The sequence below is a fragment of the Colias eurytheme genome, chromosome 28 (assembly GCF_061535395.1).
Source record: "Colias eurytheme isolate Ceu_HAF_F1 chromosome 28, ilColEury1 Martin Lab GWU primary, whole genome shotgun sequence".
Lineage (NCBI taxonomy): Eukaryota > Metazoa > Arthropoda > Insecta > Lepidoptera > Pieridae > Colias > Colias eurytheme.
This window is the reverse complement of record NC_143007.1, coordinates 4,927,799-4,952,174: the sequence shown is the minus strand read 5'-3', so window position 1 is coordinate 4,952,174 and position 24,376 is coordinate 4,927,799. Positions and strand designations below refer to the sequence as shown.

The 24,376-nt window shown below is 33.0% G+C and overlaps 1 protein-coding gene across 1 annotated transcript; it reads right to left on the bottom strand.

Annotated features, from left to right (window-relative positions):
* Positions 1-1,094: 1,094 nt before the first annotated feature.
* LOC149896627 (luciferin 4-monooxygenase-like) lies at positions 1,095-22,876 on the bottom strand. Its single transcript, XM_090117738.1, has 9 exons — positions 22,696-22,876; positions 8,251-8,458; positions 7,066-7,408; positions 6,580-6,742; positions 6,322-6,461; positions 5,773-5,899; positions 4,261-4,482; positions 3,216-3,386; positions 1,095-1,455 (listed from the first exon to the last, which is right to left on the bottom strand). The coding sequence occupies exons 1-9, from the start codon at positions 22,810-22,812 to the stop codon at positions 1,330-1,332; spliced, it is 1,617 nt and encodes a 538-aa protein (XP_089973864.1). The 5' UTR covers positions 22,813-22,876; the 3' UTR covers positions 1,095-1,329.
* Between the last annotated feature and the right edge of the window lie 1,500 nt (positions 22,877-24,376).

Sequence of the window (24,376 nt, the reverse complement as noted above, 5' to 3'; positions counted from 1 at the left end):
TAAGTTTTATAAATTATTATCTAGTTAGTTAGTTACTTACCGATGAAAGTTATTCCTTTGCACTTTTCCGTATTATTTGTATTATTTGTGCAATATCGTAACACACACGAAGGCATATTTGATGCGTTTCACTTTAAAACAAATAAAAAATGAGCGTGCAGTTACGCCATATGGCGTATGTTGAGCGGAACATAAGTGATGTAGGCGGTGTCGTCTCCATATGTATATCTCAATAGTTTGTAAAGAACCAATCGTATCGTTTCGTTTAGTAGTCGAATTTGCACATCTCTTGTGGAAAAGCATCCTAATAGTAGTCAAATTCACACATCTCTAGTGCAAAAGGAACCTAATAGGTGGTTATGACAATTATTGTTAACTAGATTTCCGCCCGCGGCTTCGCCCGCGTTTGCAAAGGAAAACTCGCATAGTTCCCGTTCCCGTGGGATTTCCGGGATAAAAACTATCCTATGTGTTAATCCAAGTTACCCTCTATATGTGTGCTAAATTTCATTGTAATCGGTTCAGTAGTTTTTACGTGAAAGAGTAACAAACATCCATACATCCATACATCCATACATCCATACATCCATACATCCTTACAAACTTTCGCCTTTATAATATATATATTAGATATATTAGATATTAGATATATTAGAATATTAGAATAATATACCTATTAGAATATTAGATTTTTTTTGGATACGAGAGAAAAGTCTGATGATTTTTATAATACTTATCTACAACTGCCACTTTTTTGAGTTAAGGCTAAACGCAAAAAATAAACTTATAGTTTATAGTGTACTAGCTGTGCACTGCGGTTTTATCCGCTTTGATCCGCTCCTATTGGTCTTAGCGTGATGATATTATTACTTATAGTTTCCTCGATAAATGGGCTATCTAAAAACGAAGGAATTTTTCAAATCGGATCTGAGATTCGTGTTCAAACAAACAAACAAACTCCTCAGCTTTATAATTTTAGTATAGATGCTACTTGCGGAGAAATAAAAATACAAAATTATAAAAATCATTTTATTTCAACAAAATATCGTATATATACTTAAATCACAATTTCCAACCCCTCAAATATGTATGTATAGGATATAACCGTACTGCCACCACTTAAAACAAAAATAACAAAAATATTGTTTATTTATTATTGATAAACTTCTGAAGTGAAACTTCTTTAGGCGCGACGAGAGTAGAATTTCAAGGCAATACCGTCGCAATCGCGTCATGGCAATACCGTCACGTCATGGAGTAAGGCGACGATTTTTTCTGAATCTTGCCAAAGAAGTTTCACTTCTGACACGTGTACTCGGTACACTCTTTTTAAAACTTGCTCTTCCCAGCGGCGATCATTTCGCGTAGTTCCTTCCTGTTTATCTTGCCTGTTGGATTCTTTGGTATTTCATTTACAAACCTCACACCGCCGCGAAGATGTTTTGGGTTCGATAACTGAAACAAGAGATAAGTCAATTAAAAATTTATTGTAATTCCTACTAATATTAACCTCCTGGGGCCTGCGGTCATATATATATTACATAAACAATAAAAAAATATTTCAACGCCATCTTTTGCGTATATGCGGGAATAATACCTCAAATCGATGTAGTGGTATGTCATCCACTATACTAAACGGTTTTTGGTTTTATAAGTGACAGTGATTTGAAGTATTCTCATTTCGAAGTTGACGGTGGCTGTGCGACGGCAAACACGTGGTCAGTAATCTTACATTTCTAGTGAACCATTCGTATATTGCAGTATATCTTTGTATATCTAATGATAATAGATATTATTTCTGCAACCGCAATAGTTATTTTGTAAGATAAATCTAAAACTTGTGAAAAATATGAATGTTTTCTTCTATGTCATACTGGTAAGACATTTGGTCTCAATTCTTGCCAAATTGGTATTGGTTACAAGGGCCCCATGTATTACCTATATGACATTCTTTAGTTTATGTTACAGATTTTATTATAATTTTCAAGGATGATAAGATACTGAGATCTACCAACACCTGGATGAGTCAAATATTGACCTATATGATGGACCTATGGAGTTTCTTGCCGGTTCTTCTCCATAGATACTGCTTTCCGAATCGGTGGTAAATGTTAATACTGTTGTGACGATTCCAAATTGCTTTTAGAAGAAGTCTAATTGAATAAGTAAATGTTTGAGATGAAGATAATCCCCCAAATGATACAGATGAAGCCGCCCAAATACCAGAAAATGATTCTTCTTCCATTCGTCCAATGAGTATGAGTCATTTCAGAACAGAATCGTCACTATGTATGCCATCTTCAGTTGTTGGCAGACCATCTTGGGGACGCACATGACGTGGACCAAGCATAAGAGGAGGCAGACCGAGAGGATGGATAAGAAATAAGACCTAGGGGTGGACGTGACAATATAAATACACCGCCGCGCCGGTGCAAAATACTTGAACTGGTCATTTCTCACCCTTATAAATACCTATCTTTGAAGCAAGGTACAAAAAATAGACACAGAACAATGGATAGAATAATAAATATTTAGATTCAAGTTTAAAAATATATAATAACTAAAAAAACATGTAGTTTTTCTTCATTTTCATAAACTTATTACACTAGGAATTGGGACCCCCTGTAATATATACATGACATAAAGAAAATCCAAGTTTTCCACGAAAGATTTTTTTTACCATTTTTTTGAATATCTATAATTGCATTAGAACAGATACAGCTAATTTTTATTAAAAAAGAAAGAGAAAAAAATCCTGGGTCTCAGGAGGTTAAAAATGTGAAAGTTTGTGAGGTTGGATGTGTATGTGTATGTGTATGTTTGTTACTCTTTCACTCAAATACTACTGAACCGATTACAATGAAATTTAGCACACATATAGAGGGTAACTTGGATTAACACATGGGATAGGTTTATCCCGGAAATCCTACGGGAACGGGAACTATGCTGGTTTTTCTTTGATAACGCGGGCGACGCCGCGGGCGGAAAGCTAGTACACAATATCTTAAAAATACATAAAATCCATACTTCATTATTTAGAATGTGATATTAAAAAAATTATATTTATAAGATAAGTAATAAAAAGACGTGTGTCACTCGGGGATTGCCGCGGTAAAGCTATTGCATGCTATGCCTTCAAGCCACACCTCCGCGCCCATTCATTATTGTAGTGAATGAGTGAGTAAGCTAAAACCAATATTTTCCCCCAAACTCACCCTCCCAGCCACATAATCCTGTATTTCCTTTTCACTAAGGCGAGCCCCAGGCTGTAGCACCACGAACGCGAGAGGCAGTTCCCCAGCATCCCGCTCGGGGAGACCCACCACTGCTGCCTCTCTTATGCTGCTGTGTTCGAGGAGAACAGCTTCTATTTCTACTGGTGGCACCTGGAATTATTAAAAAAAGATTAATATAATGAAAAATTGCTACTATAAAAAAACTGTTTACCAAAAATAATTAATTGATTTTAACAGAACCAATTAGTTAAAAAAAATTGCTGATGTTAAAAAATCTGTTCACCAAAAATATTTTTGCTGGTGTTACCTACATGCGTTACCTTCACAGCAAACTGCTGACTACGCCGTTCGCATGGGAAGTGGGAACAGAACGCGATTTGCGAGCGTGGTTTTGCTGTTTTAGCTTTTAAGATTTCTTTAGAATAATTATTAATATTGTATAGTGATTCCTTAACTCCGGTCTTAATCGAGGGTATAAAAGTTTCATTTTAATTATTAAATGTAGCCGGCTGTAGGCTTCGTAATTCATGTACTAACATGTGTCAAAAAAATACAAATGTCTTGAGCTGAAATTATCTTTTTACTGATTTAACAAATAGCTTAGCTAGGTAACTACTTGATTCGTTAAACAATGTATGTGTTGTTTGATATTTTGTAAATATTAATTTTGACTGTACCTACCTAGTGCCTCACAAATAAGGCGAAATATCTCAATAATTGCTAGATCCTAAATTTCGTCACAGTATTAAAAAAAAGACGTGTGGCACTCGGAGACTGCCGCGGCTTCTATCGCGGGCCTTGAGCGCGGGGACCGAATCGAGAAATTCCGTAACGAAAAAACCTCACGCTCCCCTCTCCGACGGACACAGAGGTGTGGCTTGTAGGTATGCTATGCAATAGCTTTACCGCGGCAGTCCCCGAGTGCCACACGTCTTTTGTTTTTTTTTATTATTTTCTTTGAGTTAACTAAGTAGATTTTAAGTTTTTATCTAAATATCAAAAAATTGTAGTATAATTGACTAACCTGATACCCCTTATACTTGATTAGCTCCATAAATCTATCCACAACATAGAAGTACCCCTCATCATCATAATACCCCAGATCACCAGTCCTGAAGAACCCTTCATCATCGAAGTCATCACTCCTATCTTTGTTCACATAACCTTTCATCACCACTAGGCCCTTGGCGCAGATTTCACCCTTTTGGTTTGGACCTAGCACCTCTTTTGTTTCGGGGTTCACTACCTAAATAATAAATATACAGGGTGTCCCACTATTGGTATACTAAGCGCGAAGGGACTTGTAGTTTTGCATACACTGATCACGTAAAAAATACTTAAACAACAAAATTACGTCAAAATTTTTTTGCTAAATTTTTCCTGAAAATCCATGTTTTCTTCTCTAGCTTCGCGCAGCCGGCATATACCGCTTCTCTAATGTGAGCATTTTGTCTATGAAAACATAATCTTAAACGATATCTCACATGCGGGTGGCAAATATGGGCGTGTTGCTTGTTAGGGGTGTACACATAGAGTTTTAAGAATTCATCTATCCGAAAAAAAAATGCGTCTGGAATTTTATAAGTATTTTTTACGTACTCAGCGTATGCAAAACTATAACCTCCTTTGAGCTTAGTATACCAAAAGTGGGACACCCTGTATAATATTTATTTATTAACATCTTTATTGTGCAAGAATATAAGTACATAAAGGTTAGAAAAACATATAAAATAAAAGCACAAAGGGCGGCCTTATCACTATGCAGTGATCTCTGCCAAGTGCCAGGCAACCACGGCAACGGGAAGAAAGGTAAAAAAGCGAAATATGTTGAGCAAAACAAAATAAAACATTTTAGAATAAGGTGTAGGTATATAATATAATAAAACGCGACGACACATAGTTAACATACATAAATAAATAAATAAAATTTGTTTGAACTGTGTGTATAGTTAAGTAAGTACCTACTTACGTATACATTTTACAAAATTAATTTTTTTTTAGCTTTTTTTTTAATCCAAAGTAGATCAAAAATAACGACTATTTATTGCTTAGTCAAAAATTGAGGTTTTTATCCACTTTTATGCATTTTAAAATGATCTTATTCTATGGATTATGTCTAGATGTCATATGCGAAAAAATCGGCTATATTATATTCTCTTTTAAAATTTGCGAAAAAAAATAAGGAAAGGATATTTTTCTTTGGTCTTTAATAAAAAATTAAATTTAGTTATTTTTTTTAATAAAAAAGAGCTTGCGTAATTTAAACATAAGATTTCATATTGATTTTCGTAATCCATCATGCCAGGAAATTCTACTCTTTTTTTTCTTTTTTATCGATTTAATCGAATGAATAGGTATCTCAAGAATTTTTATGCAACTAATTAATTTTATAAGTGGACACAAAAAATAGTTTTATTTTGTCAAAAAACAACTTATAAATTTATAAATATATTTTTTTCTATTCTTTATAAATTTATATTTATAAAGCATTTGAATGCCATAAAATCAAAAATATCAATTTCAAAAAACAACTTACTTTTAATATAACATCGTCTACTACACAACCAACGCTGCCCATCTTATCATAGTTTATATTTAATGTTAAAGCAAGAGTCGATTCAGTCAAACCATAGCCTTGTTGGATAGCTGCTACATTTGGAAACCTGAAATATTTAAAAAATAATCATAAATTTTTAATACAAGCGGTCCGCCCCGGCTTCGCCCGTGGTACATATGAAAAATAGATGTTGGCCGATTCTCAGACTTACCCGATATGCACAGAAAATTTCATGAGAATCGGTCCACCCGTTTCGGAGGAGTATGCAGACTAACATTGTGACACGAGAATTTTATATATAAGATAATACAGTAGGGTCGATTTTTCAATGCTTGGATAAAACTTATCCGTCCAATAAAGTATTACACGATAATATTAAAATGTCACGTAAACTGTCAAATACGGGCAATTAAAATACGTTTTTAAAATGATAGTTTTATACATTATTCGACGAATAAGTTTTATCCAAGGATTGAAAAATCAGTCCTCAGTCTAATTGTTCATAGTACAATGGATATAAAAACTCACATTTTCTTATACGCAATAGCGGTTTCTTCATACAACGGGGTGGTTCCAGAATGAATTTTTGTGACAGAACTTGTGTCATATTTTCCTTCAGCTTTGGCTAATGCTGCTAACATAGCGGGCACCACTGTTAGGTGGGTTATCTGAAACAAACATACAAACATACAGGTGAAGCTAATAACAGCGTGTTTATTAGTTATAATTTAACTTAAATTATAGTATTTTACTACAATTAGAATTTTACAACAATTACTTAATTACCTGATGTTTTTCAATAGTTTTAAAGTATGTATCAACGTCAAATTTCGGCAGGTAAACTGTTAGGTTTCCTATAAGGAATCCAGTTAGTATAGCCATTAAACCCATATTATGAACCCAGGGGGTTATTGATAGACTCTTTTGTGGAGGCATTCCTATTGGTGGCCTGAAAAAAATATCCATAGTATTAATATACCTATATATTTTCTTATTTCATAATATTAACTAGCTGTGCCCCGCAGTTTTAACCAGTAGTTTCTAACGCGCTAATCTCAGGAACTACTGCCCCCCTAGACAAGTGGCTTTCTATTAGCGTAAAGTTCAATAGAATAGATTATGAATGTATGAGATTGACGTAATCAATCGTCGTCGTCGTCGTAATCAAACGTCAATCTCATACATTCATAATCTATTCTATTGAACTTTACGCTAATAGAAAGCCACTTGTCTAGGGGGGCTGGTCCGATTTAAAATAAAAAAAATACTTACGTACAAGCCGCAAGTACATTGTGATGTGTGATCATAGCACCCTTCGGTAGACTAGTCGTGCCTGATGAATATAAAATAAATGCCGTGTCTATCTGCCCTTTAACTTCTACACACCGAAAATCGTCGTAATTCACGTTCCCAATACCGCGACCGGTACCGGTATTTGATACCGGTTTCGCCATATCGTTATATGATAACGTATTCGGTGGAAGTTCGTCGCCATAAAGAAATATTTTTTCAAGGAATTTTAGCGATTTATAGGTTTTTGAGTGCTCTTTGTATGAAAATGGAGAAGCGAATATGATTTTCGGTTTCGCTAAGTTCATTACGTGGTGGACTTCATCTGGAACAAATAAATAAATCATTGAAAATTTTTTTTTCCATACTCCAGTACTATAAATAAGGTCTATAGTACTAGCACAGATAATATAATACTGTGATAATACTATACTATTAGATAGTACACAGTACAGTATTTTATTATGTATTTAAGAGTAATAATATTGACGATTCAAAAGCGCTTCTTAAATAAACGAAAGTTCCTCGAACAGACGCAAATGCAAGAAAGCAATGATACTTTGTAATTCTAAGCCATAGTACATACTATCTCGATGTTCTAACTTCTAAGTGCCACCAAAGCACACCGTGTAAAATTAAATTACATAACATTTTTGAAAGCTCGAAGTGTAGTTATAATAATCTATTCTATGATTATTTGTATTCCATTCCATTAGTTTTAATGACAATTAATCTTAATAATTTAATTTTTATAAATATGATTATTTTTACAATTACGGAGGATTTCTTGTTCAGTTTACTTTCTCTGACTAATATATAGTTATCTGTGGTTTACTTGATTCCAATTCGTACATTGAGATTTTGACAGCTCGAAGTGGAGTAATAATAATCGATACTGTGATTGTTTGTGTTAGGTACTATAATTTAGTACCATTAGTTTTAACGACAAATGTTTATATTTAAATAAATAAGATTATTTTCCAATTAGAGAGTATTTTATTTATTTTACCAGTAATAATTAAAATTGAATAAAACACTAATTTATTTTGCCTTTCCAGGTATTTTAAAATGTTTAGACAAGACCATTCCAGCCCCCCCTAGACAAGTGGCTTTCTATTATTTTATGTACCACGGGCAAAGCCTGGGCGTATCGCTAGTAATACATACCTTTACTATGTCTCAAATTGATCGTAGTAGCTACTGCGCCTGCGCACAATATACCAATCACAGTACTCCAAAACTCACTACGATTTTCCGAACTGACAGCGATCACGTCTCCCTTTCTAACACCTAGGCGGGTGAGAGAGACGGCTATATTCATGGCCTCTTGCGCTATTTCACCATAGCGCACCTCCTCATTGGTTATACCGTTGATCTTGAAATAAAAATTGAAATTAGATATTATTATCAACATCTACAACAGTATTCTTATCATCCACATCATCAACAGTTTTATTATTACCAACATTAATAGTATCAAAAACGACATTATCGCCAAAAACTGCAATGATTTCAACAGTATCATCATTTTCATCAACAACAGTTTCATGTATCAAGCAGAATAATCAATAAACATCGAAAACTCAATCACTTATACTTAACTTAGACAATTGTGTAGCGACGACAAGCCAATTTACGAGTTACCGAATTTCAAGTGTAGTACCTACTAAGAAAGTTCACACCTTAGGTTCACACGGTAACTCGTATATAAACAGTTTGTGCGCTATGTATAGACTTACGGGCTTGTCAGGACGCGGGTTGGTCGCATAGGTCGAATATTAATTACATACGAATAAATATATGTAGTTAACGAAATTTAACCTGTGCGTAGTTATTCATCTTTTATTACACCCGCACAAAACCAGCCCCCTACATTTGTATTATTATCAACAACAGTATTATAATAACAAACAGAATGATAATAGCAAACAGCATTTTCATCAACAACAGCATTGTGATTATCATCAACAACAACAGTTTCCTGAATATTAGCATTATTATAGATCGTGATCTGTTATGTGCTTGTTATGTGTATTCAATTTTTTAAATAAATACATTATCATCGACAATATTATCGCCAGTTTCATCAACAACAGCATTTTCAAGAAGTATAGCAGTTCAATAACAGTTTATAATCAACAACAGCAACATTGTCATCAAAAACAGTATTATCTTCAATATCCGTTTAATAAATAACAACAGCAATGTCAATATCGAACTTTTTTGTGTTTGATTGATCGCTTTTAAAATTCCTTTAGTCTTAAATTTCTTAATTTCTGCAAAACATTTTGTTTTGTAACATCAAAAACAGTATAATGGTAAACAACACAAATAAACTCAAACTCAAACATTTATTTATTCAATTAGACTTCTTCTAGAAGCACTTTTGAAACGTCATTAACTAGGTACATATTTTTAACATCCTACCACCGATTTGGAAAGCAGTATCTACGGAGAAGAATCGGCAAGAAACTCCATAGTTGCTCTTTTTAATCATGTCAGTTTTACAATTTTACAAATTACATATGTAACATCATAATATGTTATCATAATATGCCAAAGAACTGTCCTGTGGTTTTTAAGCAACAACCCTCCAGGCTCCATGGGTTTTTATCGTCCATATATTCCTTAATACTGTAATAGGCTCTCTGAACTAGTACATTTTTTATATAAGTTTTAAATTTAGAACTACTAAACTCTTTAATATTATGAGGAATTCTGTTGTAAAAGCGTATACCTTGACCCATAAATGAATTTTTAACTTTAGCTAGCCGGAAAAATGGCATTTCAATTTTATTTCTGTTTCTTGTGTCATAACAATGTCTATCTCCTACTTTTGTGTGTAAGTAAGCGTTATTGTGTACCTACATATAAAATATTATTAAATATATACTGCGACGGTACAGTAAGGATACCAGTATTCTTAAAGAGATCTCTTAGTGAGTCTCGAGCACGCAAATTATATATAGAAAACGTATGGCTCTTTTCTGTAATACATATAAATATGTCCTAACTATATTAAAGAAATAAGAAAATAAATACAAAGTCTAACTTACTTTTAATGAAAGTTGACTAACTAAGTGTATAACGTAGAAATAAAAATAATCTGAAATGATTGTAACTTGTTTGAAGAAAATAAATGGGCTTTTATTATTATTATTAAATTCAAATTATAAAAATAACATTACATAGGTCTATTGCATTTTGATAAACATAAGCAAGTGCTTAGTCTTTGCGTAACTCTGATTAAAGTTAATCAGAGTTACGCAAAGACAAGTGCAAAAGATAATAATCCATGTACAATTTACATGGAAGCAGACCAAGACAAATTTTATATGGCAGCGCCCAGCGCGGGTTGAAGCTTGTCGGCGCCGCGGCCGTTCAGCGCTTATCGGCGCGTGTTAATATATTATTTTCCTGCGCGGGTTACCAGCGCTGACAAGCGCTTATAAGTTTCCAGGTTTTTTCTTGAATACGCCCTAAAGATAGGTATAGGTACATTACATTTAAATTAACAAAATGTTTATTATGGTTTTAGAGGCCAAATTATTTTATTTATAATCTTATCGATTTTTTGTAATGTGACTGACTGTAAACATGATTATAATAGAAGGTAACTGTTTTTCAAACGATCGATTATTTTTTGATATCGATTCTTACGTCAACTTTCTGTAATTACTTATTTACAGTATTTAATGTTTTAAAACTTTGCTGATAGTGACAATTCCAATAATAATTAGCTAGGTATTTAAAAAGCAACGGTTTGAAAACAAAATATTTATTGAAATTGCGCGCTTTTGAACAATTCAGGGGCTCTAGAAAGCAATATTAGCATTACGCTAAAATTCAATGTTACTAAACGAAACAATTACCTACCTATGGTTTTTTTATTTATAACTAGCGGTCCGCCCCGGCTTCGCCCGTGGTACATAATATTTACGTTTTCTCTACATAAGAACCATCCTCGTACTTCAAGGAATATAATAAAAAAAGAATTATCGAAATCGGTTCAGCCGTTCTCGAGTTATGCGCTTACCAACACATTTTGCGATTAATTTTTATATATAAGATTTATGAAAGAAATAACTTATTTTATCTGGTATAAAAGGAATAATATAGTTACCTAGGTAGGGTACCTACCTAAAATAAGTTATTTCTTTAATTTCTTTCATAAATTATAAATAAAAATAGTTTGGAAAATCCAAAAGTGCACGCCTCATAATTTTTTTTAATCATTATTAATTATTAATTATTATTTTTGTTTATTTAATAACAATTAAACCACATCGAATCAGACCCTGAAAAATGAAAGGGTTCTATTCCTGAGCATACTCAAGCGTAAGAGAAAAAAAAAGACTCGATTAGTAAAGTATTTCGGTCGCTATCGTGTTAACAAGAAAATCCTCCGCACATACAGATTACAGACACACGGACGTCCAAGACAGAACTTTTTTAAACTGTATTTTAACTAGTTTAAATAACAAAAATGACATCAAAAATATCATGAATGTTAAAAATAGTGTTTTTTCTTAATATGTGTGTGTATGTATTATCTTACAAGTGCAATGTATGATACATAAAGACATTAATTTAAGTTTGAAAAATCTGATGTTTTGCGCGAAGTGACAGTAGTACCCACCTCAACGCTTCGCTTATGAGGCGTGCAATAGCCTGAAATGATTGTAACTTGTTTGAAGAAAATAAAGGGAACTATATTTTCTATCACCAAAATTTATATTTGTCAACAAGTTGTATCACCTAATAAATAGATCTATCACCACGAAATATTTTCTTTCTCAGATTATCAAAAATTGTTTCCAGGTATGAATTATCAAATTAATGTTAATATATGTGTAAAATAAGAGATCGATAACCAATAAAATTATATTGCATTACATGAATATAAACTTCGTTCTTATAATAACAGTTTTGTTACTTAAATAATAGCTCTGTGCTCAGAATGGTAGATCTGTCACCAAATAAATCGATTATCGATCCCTGACTGCGACTCCTTTTTATTTGATATTTTGTCACCAATACAGAGTAGTAACATTTTATTTCGTTCAGATATTAAATTTATATATTCGTTACCAATTTAATACATCAATTTATAATTTTAATGAAAAAATGATCAAAGGGGCGGAGACAAATTGGCGCGCTTTAAAAATTGATTATTTTAACTTTAATTAAGTTAATTAATTTATCTACAATTATGTTAGCCATAAGCCAGCTATTAAACCAGAGCTGATTATTCAGTGGTTATTATTTTTAAGAATAAATATTGAGTATTTTAACTTTAATTAAGTGTTTTATCTACTATTCTGCTAGCCATAAGCCAGTTATTTTAAACCAGCGCTTATTGTTCAGTGGTAATTATTTTAAACAATAAATATGGATTATTTTGACTTTAATTGTTTTATTTACTACTCTGCTAAAAATTTTATTTAAATATAATTTATACTACCAGTGTAAATTTAGAACCTTGGGAGTCTAGTTAAGTAGCAGAATCTTTTGGTTGAAACGATGATTTTCTATTAACATAATATGATTTATTGGTGATCTCTTTAAATTAGTTTGCTTAAATACTTATTAGGACACACCTAATACATATAGATAAACATTTATTTGGTACTAGACCTTATATCTCAGGATTTTAGGTGATTTATTGTGGAACTGATTTTGCATTGTTTGGTGACTACATTTTGGTGACAGATCTACTATTTTGAGGACAAACCCTATTATTTAAGAAACACAAAACTAATTAAATTGGTGATAGCTTAAATGATACCCGAAAATAAATGGGCTTTTATTATTATTATTAAATTCAAATTATAAAAATAACATTACATAGGTCTATTGCATTTTGATAAACATAAGCACTTTAATCAGAGTTACGCAAAGACAAGTGCAAAAGATAATAATCCATGTACAATTTACATGGAAGCAGACCAAGACAAATTTTATATGGCAGCGCCCAGCGCTTCAACAGCTTGTCGGCGCCGTTCAGCGGTTAATATTTTCCTGCGCGGGTTACCAGCGCTGACAAGCGCTTTTAAGTTTCCAGCTTTCTTTCTGAATACGCCCTAAAGATAGGTATAGGTACATTACATTTAAATTAACTTTAAAATAGTAATTATGGTTTTAGAGGCCAAATTATTTTATTTATAATCTTATCGATTTTTTGTAATGTGACTAACTGTAAACATGATTATAATAGAAGGTAACTGTTTTTCAAACGATCGATTATTTTTTGATATCGATTCTTACGTCAACTTTCTGTAATTACTTATTTACAGGAAATGTTTTAAAACTTTGCTGATAGTGACAATTCCAATAATAATTAGCTAGGTATTTAAAAAGCAACGGTTTGAAAACAAAATATTTATTGAAATTGCGCGCTTTTGAACAATTCAGGGGCTCTCCGCTCTAGAAAGCAATATTAGCATTACGCTAAAATTCAATGTTAATAGAAACAATTACCTATGGTTTTTGCACGCCTCATATTGATCATATGATTTTTCAAACTTAAGGGCTTGGTCTAGTAGTGCAAACAAATGCATCCTGTCATCCTATATGTAAATAATACAAATGTACTAAGGGAAAGTTGCTCCACTTAATTTTTAAAAATTAAATCATTCGTATAATTTAATATTCGTAATAAGTACCAAAAATGACAATTTGAAACAATTTTCGTGAAAATTACACCGGGTGATTTTTTTTATCAGTACACAAAATTTGCGAATACTTTGTATTGATATCTTCAACTTCATGTTTATATAACTGATCAACTTTTACAAAGAAATTTGGACGAAATATAAAAAAAATAAGCTTTCCATACAAAATGCATAACTCTATACATTTTTTTCGACCTAAGTTTCTTAGTGAAAGTTGTTCAGTTTACCTAATAAAACGGATAAACAAATTTTGTATATGATAAAAAAATGTAATGTTTGTGTTAAAAAATTATAAAATAGAAAAATACGCAAATGAAAACAAAGGATATTTATTTCTGACTAGCTTCCGCCCGCGACTCCGTCCGCGCGGATGTCAGTCTTCGCGTCTTCTACAGATTTATTATATTATGTATGTATAATATATAGATTTATATTTATAAACCCAATAAATCTTTTGCTAGCATTCTGATGCTTTATCGGTTGCACTGGATTTATCTCTTTTTTTTCAATCGCTTGAATGATATAGGATGGGTCCTTGATGGGCATCGAATGCATCGAATCGAAGTTTTTTGATACCTGCAATAATAACGTCATAATCGCCTGCACATACTTATCGATTACACCCTGTATACAATCCACCATCCACATTCATAATGTTTTCCTGTCCTCCTCTCTTTTACGCTGTTCACCGATACATTTTAAATGAGTAAATCTGCTACCACTGAAGGATGTTTCATTGTGATCAGCAAATTTTCACCACTGTTGTCGATTATTTGTTTTTCATTTTTAATCAGCAATTGGGAATCATCAGTTTTGTTTTTTGCAGATTGGTGATGTACCCTAACAATACGTCGAAAAGGGAAAGCATCAACGAATTATCGTTTTCGTCCTCTTTTTTTATTCTTCGCGTCTCTATTACTTCTGTTTGTTTAGTTCTCAACACCCACTGAATTTTCTATGTTATTGTGATCTTCCATTACATCTGAGTTTTGATGATGTGATGATAATCCATTCGTTTTAATATTGGTACTTAGAGTTGGTAGACTAAACTAGAAATGGCGGACTAAATTTGTCAGCGCGTCTGTAAGATCAGAATATAAAACCAACATCCTGTATTTAAGTTACAAAATTAATAATCAAACAACATGCCGCTACGTTGAAAATGACTAGAAGAAAAAATTAAAACACCTCGGATCAATTTTGGAGTAAACAAATCATTTTCCCCGTATGGGGATTTCCCCGGATGAACTTGGGAAGTTCAAGTTCTCAATACAAGTTTATATTATATTTCGTATTTCTCAAACGAAAAATAAACATTTTTGGAACTTCAAAAAAATTATATTATAAGAAAATTTATGAGCTTACTTTAGTTTTAAAGAAATATACATCCCTTTACTGACACCCCGTAAAATAAAGAAATTGTTGCCAATCACCTTTGCAATCTATTTGGTTTCATTAACTTTATGTTCGAAGATAATTTTTTTTCTAGTAGTTATTTCGTTTATTTTCCATATCGAAATCAAATGTTTAAAAATACGAATATTTGCACAAAACTAAGGTAAAAATAATCAATTAACAAAAATATTAAATTTAATGAAGTATAGCAACTTTCACTTCGGTATGAAGGAAAATCGAGCGTAGAGCACACGTCAGAACGCTCCGGCCCAAGGAGCGCGACTAAAGAAATTCGCTAATTATTTTAAATATTTTTTTAATATTTAAAGAATTATCAAAATTCAAAAAAAAATTTTTTTAAAGGATTAATACTCATTGGTCTTTAACCAACTCGAATAAATTAATGGAAAAAATAACTTTTAGCAGTATTTATCAATGGATTTTGTAAGGCAAAAAATGGGAAATTTAATGAATTTATAACGTTCTAATTAAGAAAATCATAAGTTTTTCGGCAATTGTATTCAGCAGTTTTTAATAACGACTATACAGGGTGTCCCAAAAAGTAGTGATATACTGAAGCTGGGAGGTAGAGGACTTAGAGGGCTATCCGAATCACCCCCATGTGTGTTATGCGATTTTTCGTATTTTCGGAGTTATTACATTTTTTTCAATTTTTCATCTATCGCCGAGTACGATGAGATTTTTATTTATGGTGACGTGAATTATTGCGCTAGATGCTTGTTTTTTTTTGTGTGCTAAGTTGAAAGATAGGCCAATTCAGTATGGTAACATTTACTATCGTTAGATCTTCGAATGGAATAAAAAAAAGAATTAAATGCTATGAAAGATAAAATTACCCAGTATGTTCATAACTTCAAGGGCCCATAAAAAAATAAAATCACATAAAAAAGGTTTTCCATTTGGCTTTTAAAAACTTGCTCTATCGATCAGGTAGCTACCCTAAAAATTTCATTTTATTATTCTGAAGGCTTCAATCGAAAAATTGAAATCTAAATGTGGTAAGTGCAAAATTTTTATTAACATGATGATTATTAAAACCAATAAATAGGTGTTTAAAAATGAATTTTTTTTAAATAGCCCCGCTGTTGCTCAATGCAAGTGCGACATCACCGTAAAAAGTTGTCTTTTTAATGTCTGAATGCTCTTTTATCATTTTTAATGGTTTCTTCTGCTACTATGAATTTCCGGGTTATTTCGTCCAAATTGTGGCAGTCTCTCGTCTTTGTAGTATCCCCACGGAAAAAATTCAATAGGGTTTATGTCCGGAGACCGTGGAGGCCAGGCTAAAGGGCAAAAATACCCTGAAAGATGGATTGGTCGTTGCAGCCTGCGCATGCGCCGGTGACGCCTGCTTTAAAGCCTGGCCTCCACGGTCCCTCGAATAAACCCCATTGATTTTTTTTCAATGGGGATACTAAAAAGACCTCGGCTACTTGAGAGAATGCCCCAATTTGGACAAAATAACCCGGAAATTCATAGTAGCAGAAGAAACCATTAAAAATGATAAAAAAGCATTCAGACAATTAAAAGACAACTTTTTACGGTGATGTCGCACTTGCACTGAGCAACAGCGGGGCTATTTAAAAAAATTCTGGTAATTAAACACCTATTTATTGGTTTTAATGATCATCATGTTAATAAAAATTTTGCACTTACCACATTTAGATTTCAATTTTTCGATTGAAGCCTTCAGAATAATAAAATGAAATTTTTATGGTGGCTACCTGATCGATAGAGCAAGTTTTTAAAAGCCAAATGGAAAACCTTTTTTATGTGATTTTATTTTTTTATGGGCCCTTGAAGTTATGAACATACTGGGTAATTTTATCTTTCTTGGCATTTAATTCTTTTTTTTATTCCATTCGAAGATCTAACGATAGTAAATGTTACCATACTGAATTGGCCTATCTTTCAGCTTAGCACACAAAAAAAAACAAGCATCTAGCGCAATAATTCACGTCACCATAAATAAAAATCTCATCGTACTCGGCGATAGATGAAAAATTGAAAAAAATGTAATAACTCCGAAAATACGAAAAATCGCATAACACACATGGGGGTGATTCGGATAGCCCTCTTGGTCCTCTACCTCCCAGCTTCCGTTCATCACTACTTTTTGGGACACCCTGTATAAGGATAATAATGCGCTGATCAGATTGTGTAAATTGTAATCGGTTGCAACGTAGTGAGTGCACAAACTTAGCTCGAAATGTCTTTGGCGGAAAGAGACTTATCTTGAAGGCCTGATTAAGGTAAAATAAAGTACTTTTATAAATGTGAAAAAATTCACGCGCATTGCGTATATAACACTAATTGATAAACAAGAAAAAAAAATTCAGTTTATCATTTTATTAGCCGGGAAAAAATTGTCAAATAACTTGTTGAAAACGCAATTTTGCTAGACTGCAGCCTTAAAATGTCATTATGTACCATACATTGCACTTGTAAGATAATACATACACACACATATTAAGAAAAAACACTATTTTTAACGTTCATGATATTTTTGATGTCATTTTTGTTATTTAAACTAGTTTAAAAACAGTTTAAAAAAGTTCTGTCTTGGACGTCCGTGTGTCTGTATGTGCGGATCCTTTTTCTTGTTAACACGATAGCGACCGAAATACTTTACTAATCGAGTCTTTTTTTTTCTCTTACGCTTGAGTATGCTCAGGAATAGAACCCTTTCATTTTTCAGGGTCTGATTCGATGTGATTTAATTGTTATTAAATAAACAAAAATAATAATTAATAAATAATTATTAAAAAAAATTATGAGGCGTGCACTTTTGGATTTTCCAAATTATTTCCTGAATACACCCTAAACACAGACATGTATGTGACCCTAAAGATAGGTATAGGTACATTACATTTAAGTTAACTTTAAAATGGTAATTATGGTTTTAGAGGCCAAATTATTTTATTTTTATTCTTATCGATTTTTTGTAATGTGACTGACTGTAAACATGGTAATAATAGAAGGTAACTGTTTTTCAAACGATCGATTATTTTTTGATATCGATTCTTACGTCAACTTTCTGTAATTACTTCTTTACAGGAAATGTTTTAAAACTTTGCTGATAGTGACAATTCCAATAATAATTAGCTAGGTATTTAAAAAGCAACGGTTTGAAAACAAAATATTTATTGAAATTGCGCGCTTTTGAACAATTCTGGGGCTCTAGAAAGCAATATTAGCATTACGCTAAAATTCAATGTTACTAAACGAAACAATTACCTACCTATGGTTTTTTTTATTTGTAATGAAATATATAACTTATTTTATCTGGTATAAAAGGAATAATATAGTTACCTAGGTAGGGTACCTACCTAAAATAAGTTATTTCGTTCATTTCTTTCATAAATTTTAAATAAAAAAACCATAGGTATAAATACTTGCTCTTGCCCGCGCGGCGGTCTTATAGATATGCATTACATTTAATATATTATAAAATTATGGTTTTAGGTAACAAATTATTTTATAAATCTTATCGATTTTGTGTAATGTGACTGACTGTAAACATGAACATTGGAAGTAAGGTACCACCTAACAGTTTTTCAAACGATCGATTTTTTTTTTTACGTCAACCTACCTATACTTTACAGGAAATGTATTTTAACTTTGTTGATAGTTACAATTTAATAATAATTAGGTAGGTACCTAGGTATTTAAAAAGCAACGGTATGAAAACAAAATAATTTTTGGAATTCGGTTTTGAACTTTCAGCAACTTCAGTAACATTCAATTTTAACTTACTTACGCTAAAATTGAATGTTACTGAATGAAATGAAACAGCTGTTAATAATACAATATTTCATGTAACTTTATCGCATTTCATGCATTGAGTTACTATGTACTACGTAGAAGTTACTCGATTTTTTTTCCTGTTTGGTACAATCAGCTGTTTCTATGCCAAATTTCTGATGATGACAAACATTAAAAGAACACTAGCTTCAACATGCAGGTTTGCTTGCATGATTATCAAGTAAAGCCTATGCCTTTCTTGATTTTAACTTATTTCCGAGTCCTAAACATCATCCCGATCTGTTTAGCTGTTCTAAAGAAAATTTTCACATCTTTTTTTCATTTACCTAGGTAGGTAAACAAAAATTAATGTTCGCGTTTCTATTTCTAATTGAGACCCGGATAAAAAGCAAAATATTCCTCTAGCATGTAGGTATGTAATGTGTACTAATCCATACTAATATTATAAATCCGAAAGTAACTCTTAGACTACAAGCCCGCATATGAAAAAAATATGGGTCAAATGAACCACCACGGGGCATATCTAGTACGAAAGAAGAGCAAAAAATAATAAGATTCATCACTATGCCGTCACTTGTAAGCTGTCCAACTGAGTGCAGATGAGAATTGAAAAGTACAGGTAGACTCGGTAAATTTTGGTCATATATTTTTGTACGGCATTCTTAACCATCGATAAATCCATTAAAAATAATAAGAAACCGCTCAGTGCCGTACAAAAATGTTGGTCCACCAAGTCGGAATTTTTATTTAATTTCCGAGAGTTACCGGGGGTAAATTTGGTCATTTGACCATGTACGGCATCTGTGTCATACTATTGCTATACTGCTTTTAATCCATTATTCCGCAACGCCGTACAAAAATCATGGGGACAAGGGGAAAAAATCGAGAGTTGTAATCCCCTCTCTTTCCCCACTCCAGGGGGTCATTTGACACAACACGAAATAAATTTATTTTTAAAGTATTTTATGCATAGATAATATTTTTTCATGTGCCGTACATTTTCGTTGGTTCAAAGGGGAAAAATCAGAAAAAGAAAAAATCCATATAACGAAATGTTTGCTTTATATTTTGATAATAAAATATAAATACCTATACATTAATATTAAGAAGCTCGAGGTGGTTAATTATCACCTTGGAAAGTCGGAGTCAAGTGAAATGGACTCCGTTAAATTGATGAACTAATAAAAAAGCTATGAACGAAAAGATGTGAATTATATGCAATCAGCCCATGAATACAGGTAAAGTCACCAGCAAATGCTAGTAATATAATATACATATTCAAAATGTACAAGTAAAGCGCTTTCAAATGATACCAAACACGGCATATTTATCTTAACTTTATTTTTTTACTCTGTATGTTTTGTCCGCTAGAGGGCGCCACATTAGATTTTGTGAAACCCCATATAGCCTTTAGCTAGCTGGTCGCTGGTTATCCAGTGAACAATTCAAACGCTTCTAATGATATGTCATTTGTCGAATTCTGATAAGTAGTTTAGAAGTTACGAGGGAATAGATGAACATACATACATGACCTGTCAAAACCATTACCCTCCTTTTGCTTTGCCGTAGTTGGGTAAAAATATGTTAATGCCGTACTGTATCAAATGGCCATAAAGCACCCTTAAAATTGTAGCTTTCGTCGCTTTCATCAGCCTAAAAGATGTGGTCTGCACAAAAATGTACGGCATCGTTTTTTCCTAATTTATCTATGTTTATACTATTTAAAACAACGAATAAAGTGTAGAAAACTATTATATTTCATTAATCTACGATGTTTAAACTTTAACAAAATTTCTGGTTTTGCATTTCTCTATAACTTTTTTTAGAACGGTTTCTTTTGAACGGCAATACTATACAACAATTGAATTTTACAATATCATGTTAAAAAAAAAGTTCCCGTACAGGGTCAAATGACCTTACGGCTCTTTATATCAAGAATTCGATGAAATTAAGATGATTATTGGTATACATTTAAAAGAACAATTATTTTTTGACGGCATTGCTTTTAATAGTACTTTTGAGTGCTAGATAATGTTTTGGACCCGAAGCCGTACTTAGTCAAATGACCCCCTGGAGTGGGGAAAGAGAGGGGATTGCAACTCTCGATTTTTTCCCCTTGTCCCCATGATTTTTGTACGGCGTTGCGGAATAATGGATTAAAAGCAGTATAGCAATAGTATGACACAGATGCCGTACATGGTCAAATGACCAAATTTACCCCCGGTAACTCTCGGAAATTAAATAAAAATTCCGACTTGGTGGACCAACATTTTTGTACGGCACTGAGCGGTTTCTTATTATTTTTAATGGATCTATCGATGGTTAAGAATGCCGTACAAAAATATATGACCAAAATTTACCGAGTCTACCTGTACTTTTCAATTCTCATCTGCACTCAGTTGGACAGCTTACAAGTGACGGCATAGTGATGAATCTTATTATTTTTTGCTCTTCTTTCGTTCTAGATATGACCCCTGGTGGTTCATTTGACCCATATTTTTTTCATATGCGGGCTTGTAGTCTATCTGTCTGTCTGTCTGTTACTCAATCACGCCTAAACTAGGTACTGAACCAATTTACATGAAATTTGGTATGGAGATATTTTGATACCCGAGAAAGGACATAGGCTACTTTTTATTGCGAAATATGTACCACGGGCGAAGCCGGGGCGGACCGCTAGTGCAGAATATAATAATTTGACTTTATCAAGTTTATTACAATCAACTAGCTGGTGCGTTAATAAATAATTATAAACCAGCAGCCCGCGACTCGCGAGCCCCTTTTGCCCCTGGGTTGAAGCAATAGGGCAGTCATTTGAAAATGCATTCGAATTTTCTGTCCATTTGTTACATCTGCTAATAGCGATTCTACAGTCAGTCGGTAGTGCTTATAAATTCCTCATTCAAGTATTTTCCACTCCGGGAGGCTGTCCACCTTCGAGGGAGCGTGGTGCGCGGGCTGCAAGTAGCCCGCGAAGCATCCCAGGGCAGAAATCTTCAGTCATTTGAAAATGCATTAAAATTCCCCGTCAATTTGCTATAATCTGCTAACAGCGATTTCACAGTCAATCGGAAGTGCTTATAAATTTCCCATTCAAATAATTTATATTCCGGAGGGCTGTCCACCTTCGAGGGTGCGTGGTGCGAGAGCTGCAAGCAGCTCGCGGCTCATCCCAGGGCAGAAATCTTCAGTCATTTGAAAATGCATTCGAATTTCCTGTCCATTTGTTAGATCTGCTAATAGCGATTCTAGAGTCAGTCGAAACTGCTTATAAATTACTTATTCAAATATTGGTTAAATTTTTGCCTGCAGGGGTCCACTCTCTTGTCCAGGGTGTTGGAGTTGTCTATATTTTTCCGGTGGTCACTGGGAGCACCTCTACACGATCACGTCAAAATCCCCCCAACTTTTCGCATAGTTTTCGAGAAAACCGATGTCAGTCAGTCAGTGAGTGAGTGAGTGAGTTCCTATAATATTAACTATTGTCGCGTATAAAATAATAACAAACATTCTTCCTTCCTTACGTCCTCACTCACTTTCACGTTAATAAGTGTTAATATTAAGTTACCTATACCTAACTGTATAACACGATACATAGTACCTAATAAAGAAACAATACAACAATATTATACTAAGAATAAATATGATACAAAACAGCATCTCAAAATCCCTAAAACAAATAAATATTCAACTCACAATCACCACAAAAATATGCACTTTGATCTTAATAAAAAAAATAAATAAAACAGAAACATACCAAAGCGATTTCATTTTCAAATTCAACTAATTTCTTCAGGACGAATTCGCCAAAATTCAATGTACTAAAGATACTACGATTGCTCGCTCCGTATATGTATTTTGGATTTTTGAACATTTTTACACGATTTTATTTCACTTTAAAATCAATAACATATAACACGGACGAGCTCCAAACAACGAGTGAGGCATAGCTAGATATAGTCCGCGCAATTTAAACATTCGAAGTTACATAAAGTTCCAACAAGCTGAATTTCTGTGAAGTTGACACATTCTAGAATCTAGACACGCGGCAGCGTGTTCAAGCTAAGAGAACTGGCGAGCAGCAGCCGTGTGTAATTTTACACGAACCATTTCGAGCCACTTTTCACCCCCTTATAATATCTAGAAAACTATTTACCCTAAACAAACCAAATTTGGTACATATAAAGAGGACCCCAAGATAAACAAGAACCTTAAATTTCATAAATACAGATTAAACTGTTGCGTAGATATTAATATCCAAGAATCGCAATTTTTATACTGACTGACTCATAGATATATACAAAACGTAACCCACTTCCAGATGACCTAGAAAGTTCAAATTTTGTAATTAACTAGGTAATCTAATATATCTACATATTATATATATATTAGATAAAGGCGAAAGTTTGTAAGGATGTATGGATGTATGGATGTTTGTTACTCTTTCACGTAAAAGCTACTGAACCGATTACAATGAAATTTAGCACACATATAGAGGGTAACTTGGATTAACACATAGGATAGTTCTGTGCCTCCAGTGAATAAGGGAATAACTCAAAAACAGCACTTTTCAGGAGAGACAAAAAACTATATATCAATACTAAATCTTTATTAATTCAAAATTTTAAGCTTGTATGTGTAAGATATGATGTTAGACTATATTTTTACATATGAACACATATTGTAACAACCCCATAAATATACTTTTTTCGTGTTTTTTTGTAGTTGTGGCCTTATGAACGAGTACTTCATGGAATAACTCAATGTATTCACATACTTTTTTTTTTACTCTTTGCAATGTAACGACTTATGCCCTTATGCACTATGTTCATAATCGCACAACACGACTTATATTATTGCCAGTTTTGGTTTTATAGAAATGATGTGACTTATTATGCTTGAAATTTGTGTACTTTATGACTCAATTGAGGCATTTTAGTGGAAAAACTATGCACGTAGCTTGAAAAACGAATGAAATCAACGGGTTTTTTATCGTTATTAGATAACAAAAACATAACAAAATTTAGGTATTTATGCATATAACCCTAGAAGTCCAATCTACGTAAATTTGACGTATGAACTCTTCTATATTTACCATCGAATCGCTGACAAATCCAGAACCAACTTATTAGCCGTCTAGACCTAGCAGTACATAGTTGGCTCATCCAGGTAAATTCCGCAATTTGGTTGTGAAGAGGATGTTGTGCGTCATTTTGACGTATAATTAGGCTTTTTGTAACTTTTAAGATTGTTTCAAATTTTTATTTTGTGATTTATTTCACATGATATCTATAGATTGAGTACAAAATGGGATCCAGACAACTTTTATACTAGGACGAAAAACCTTCAATTTTAGTAAATGACGATTATTGTCCTCCGCTGGATTTGGACTTCAAGCAAGGGGATTGGGTGGCTGAAGATGTTGTCCGGAGTAAAAC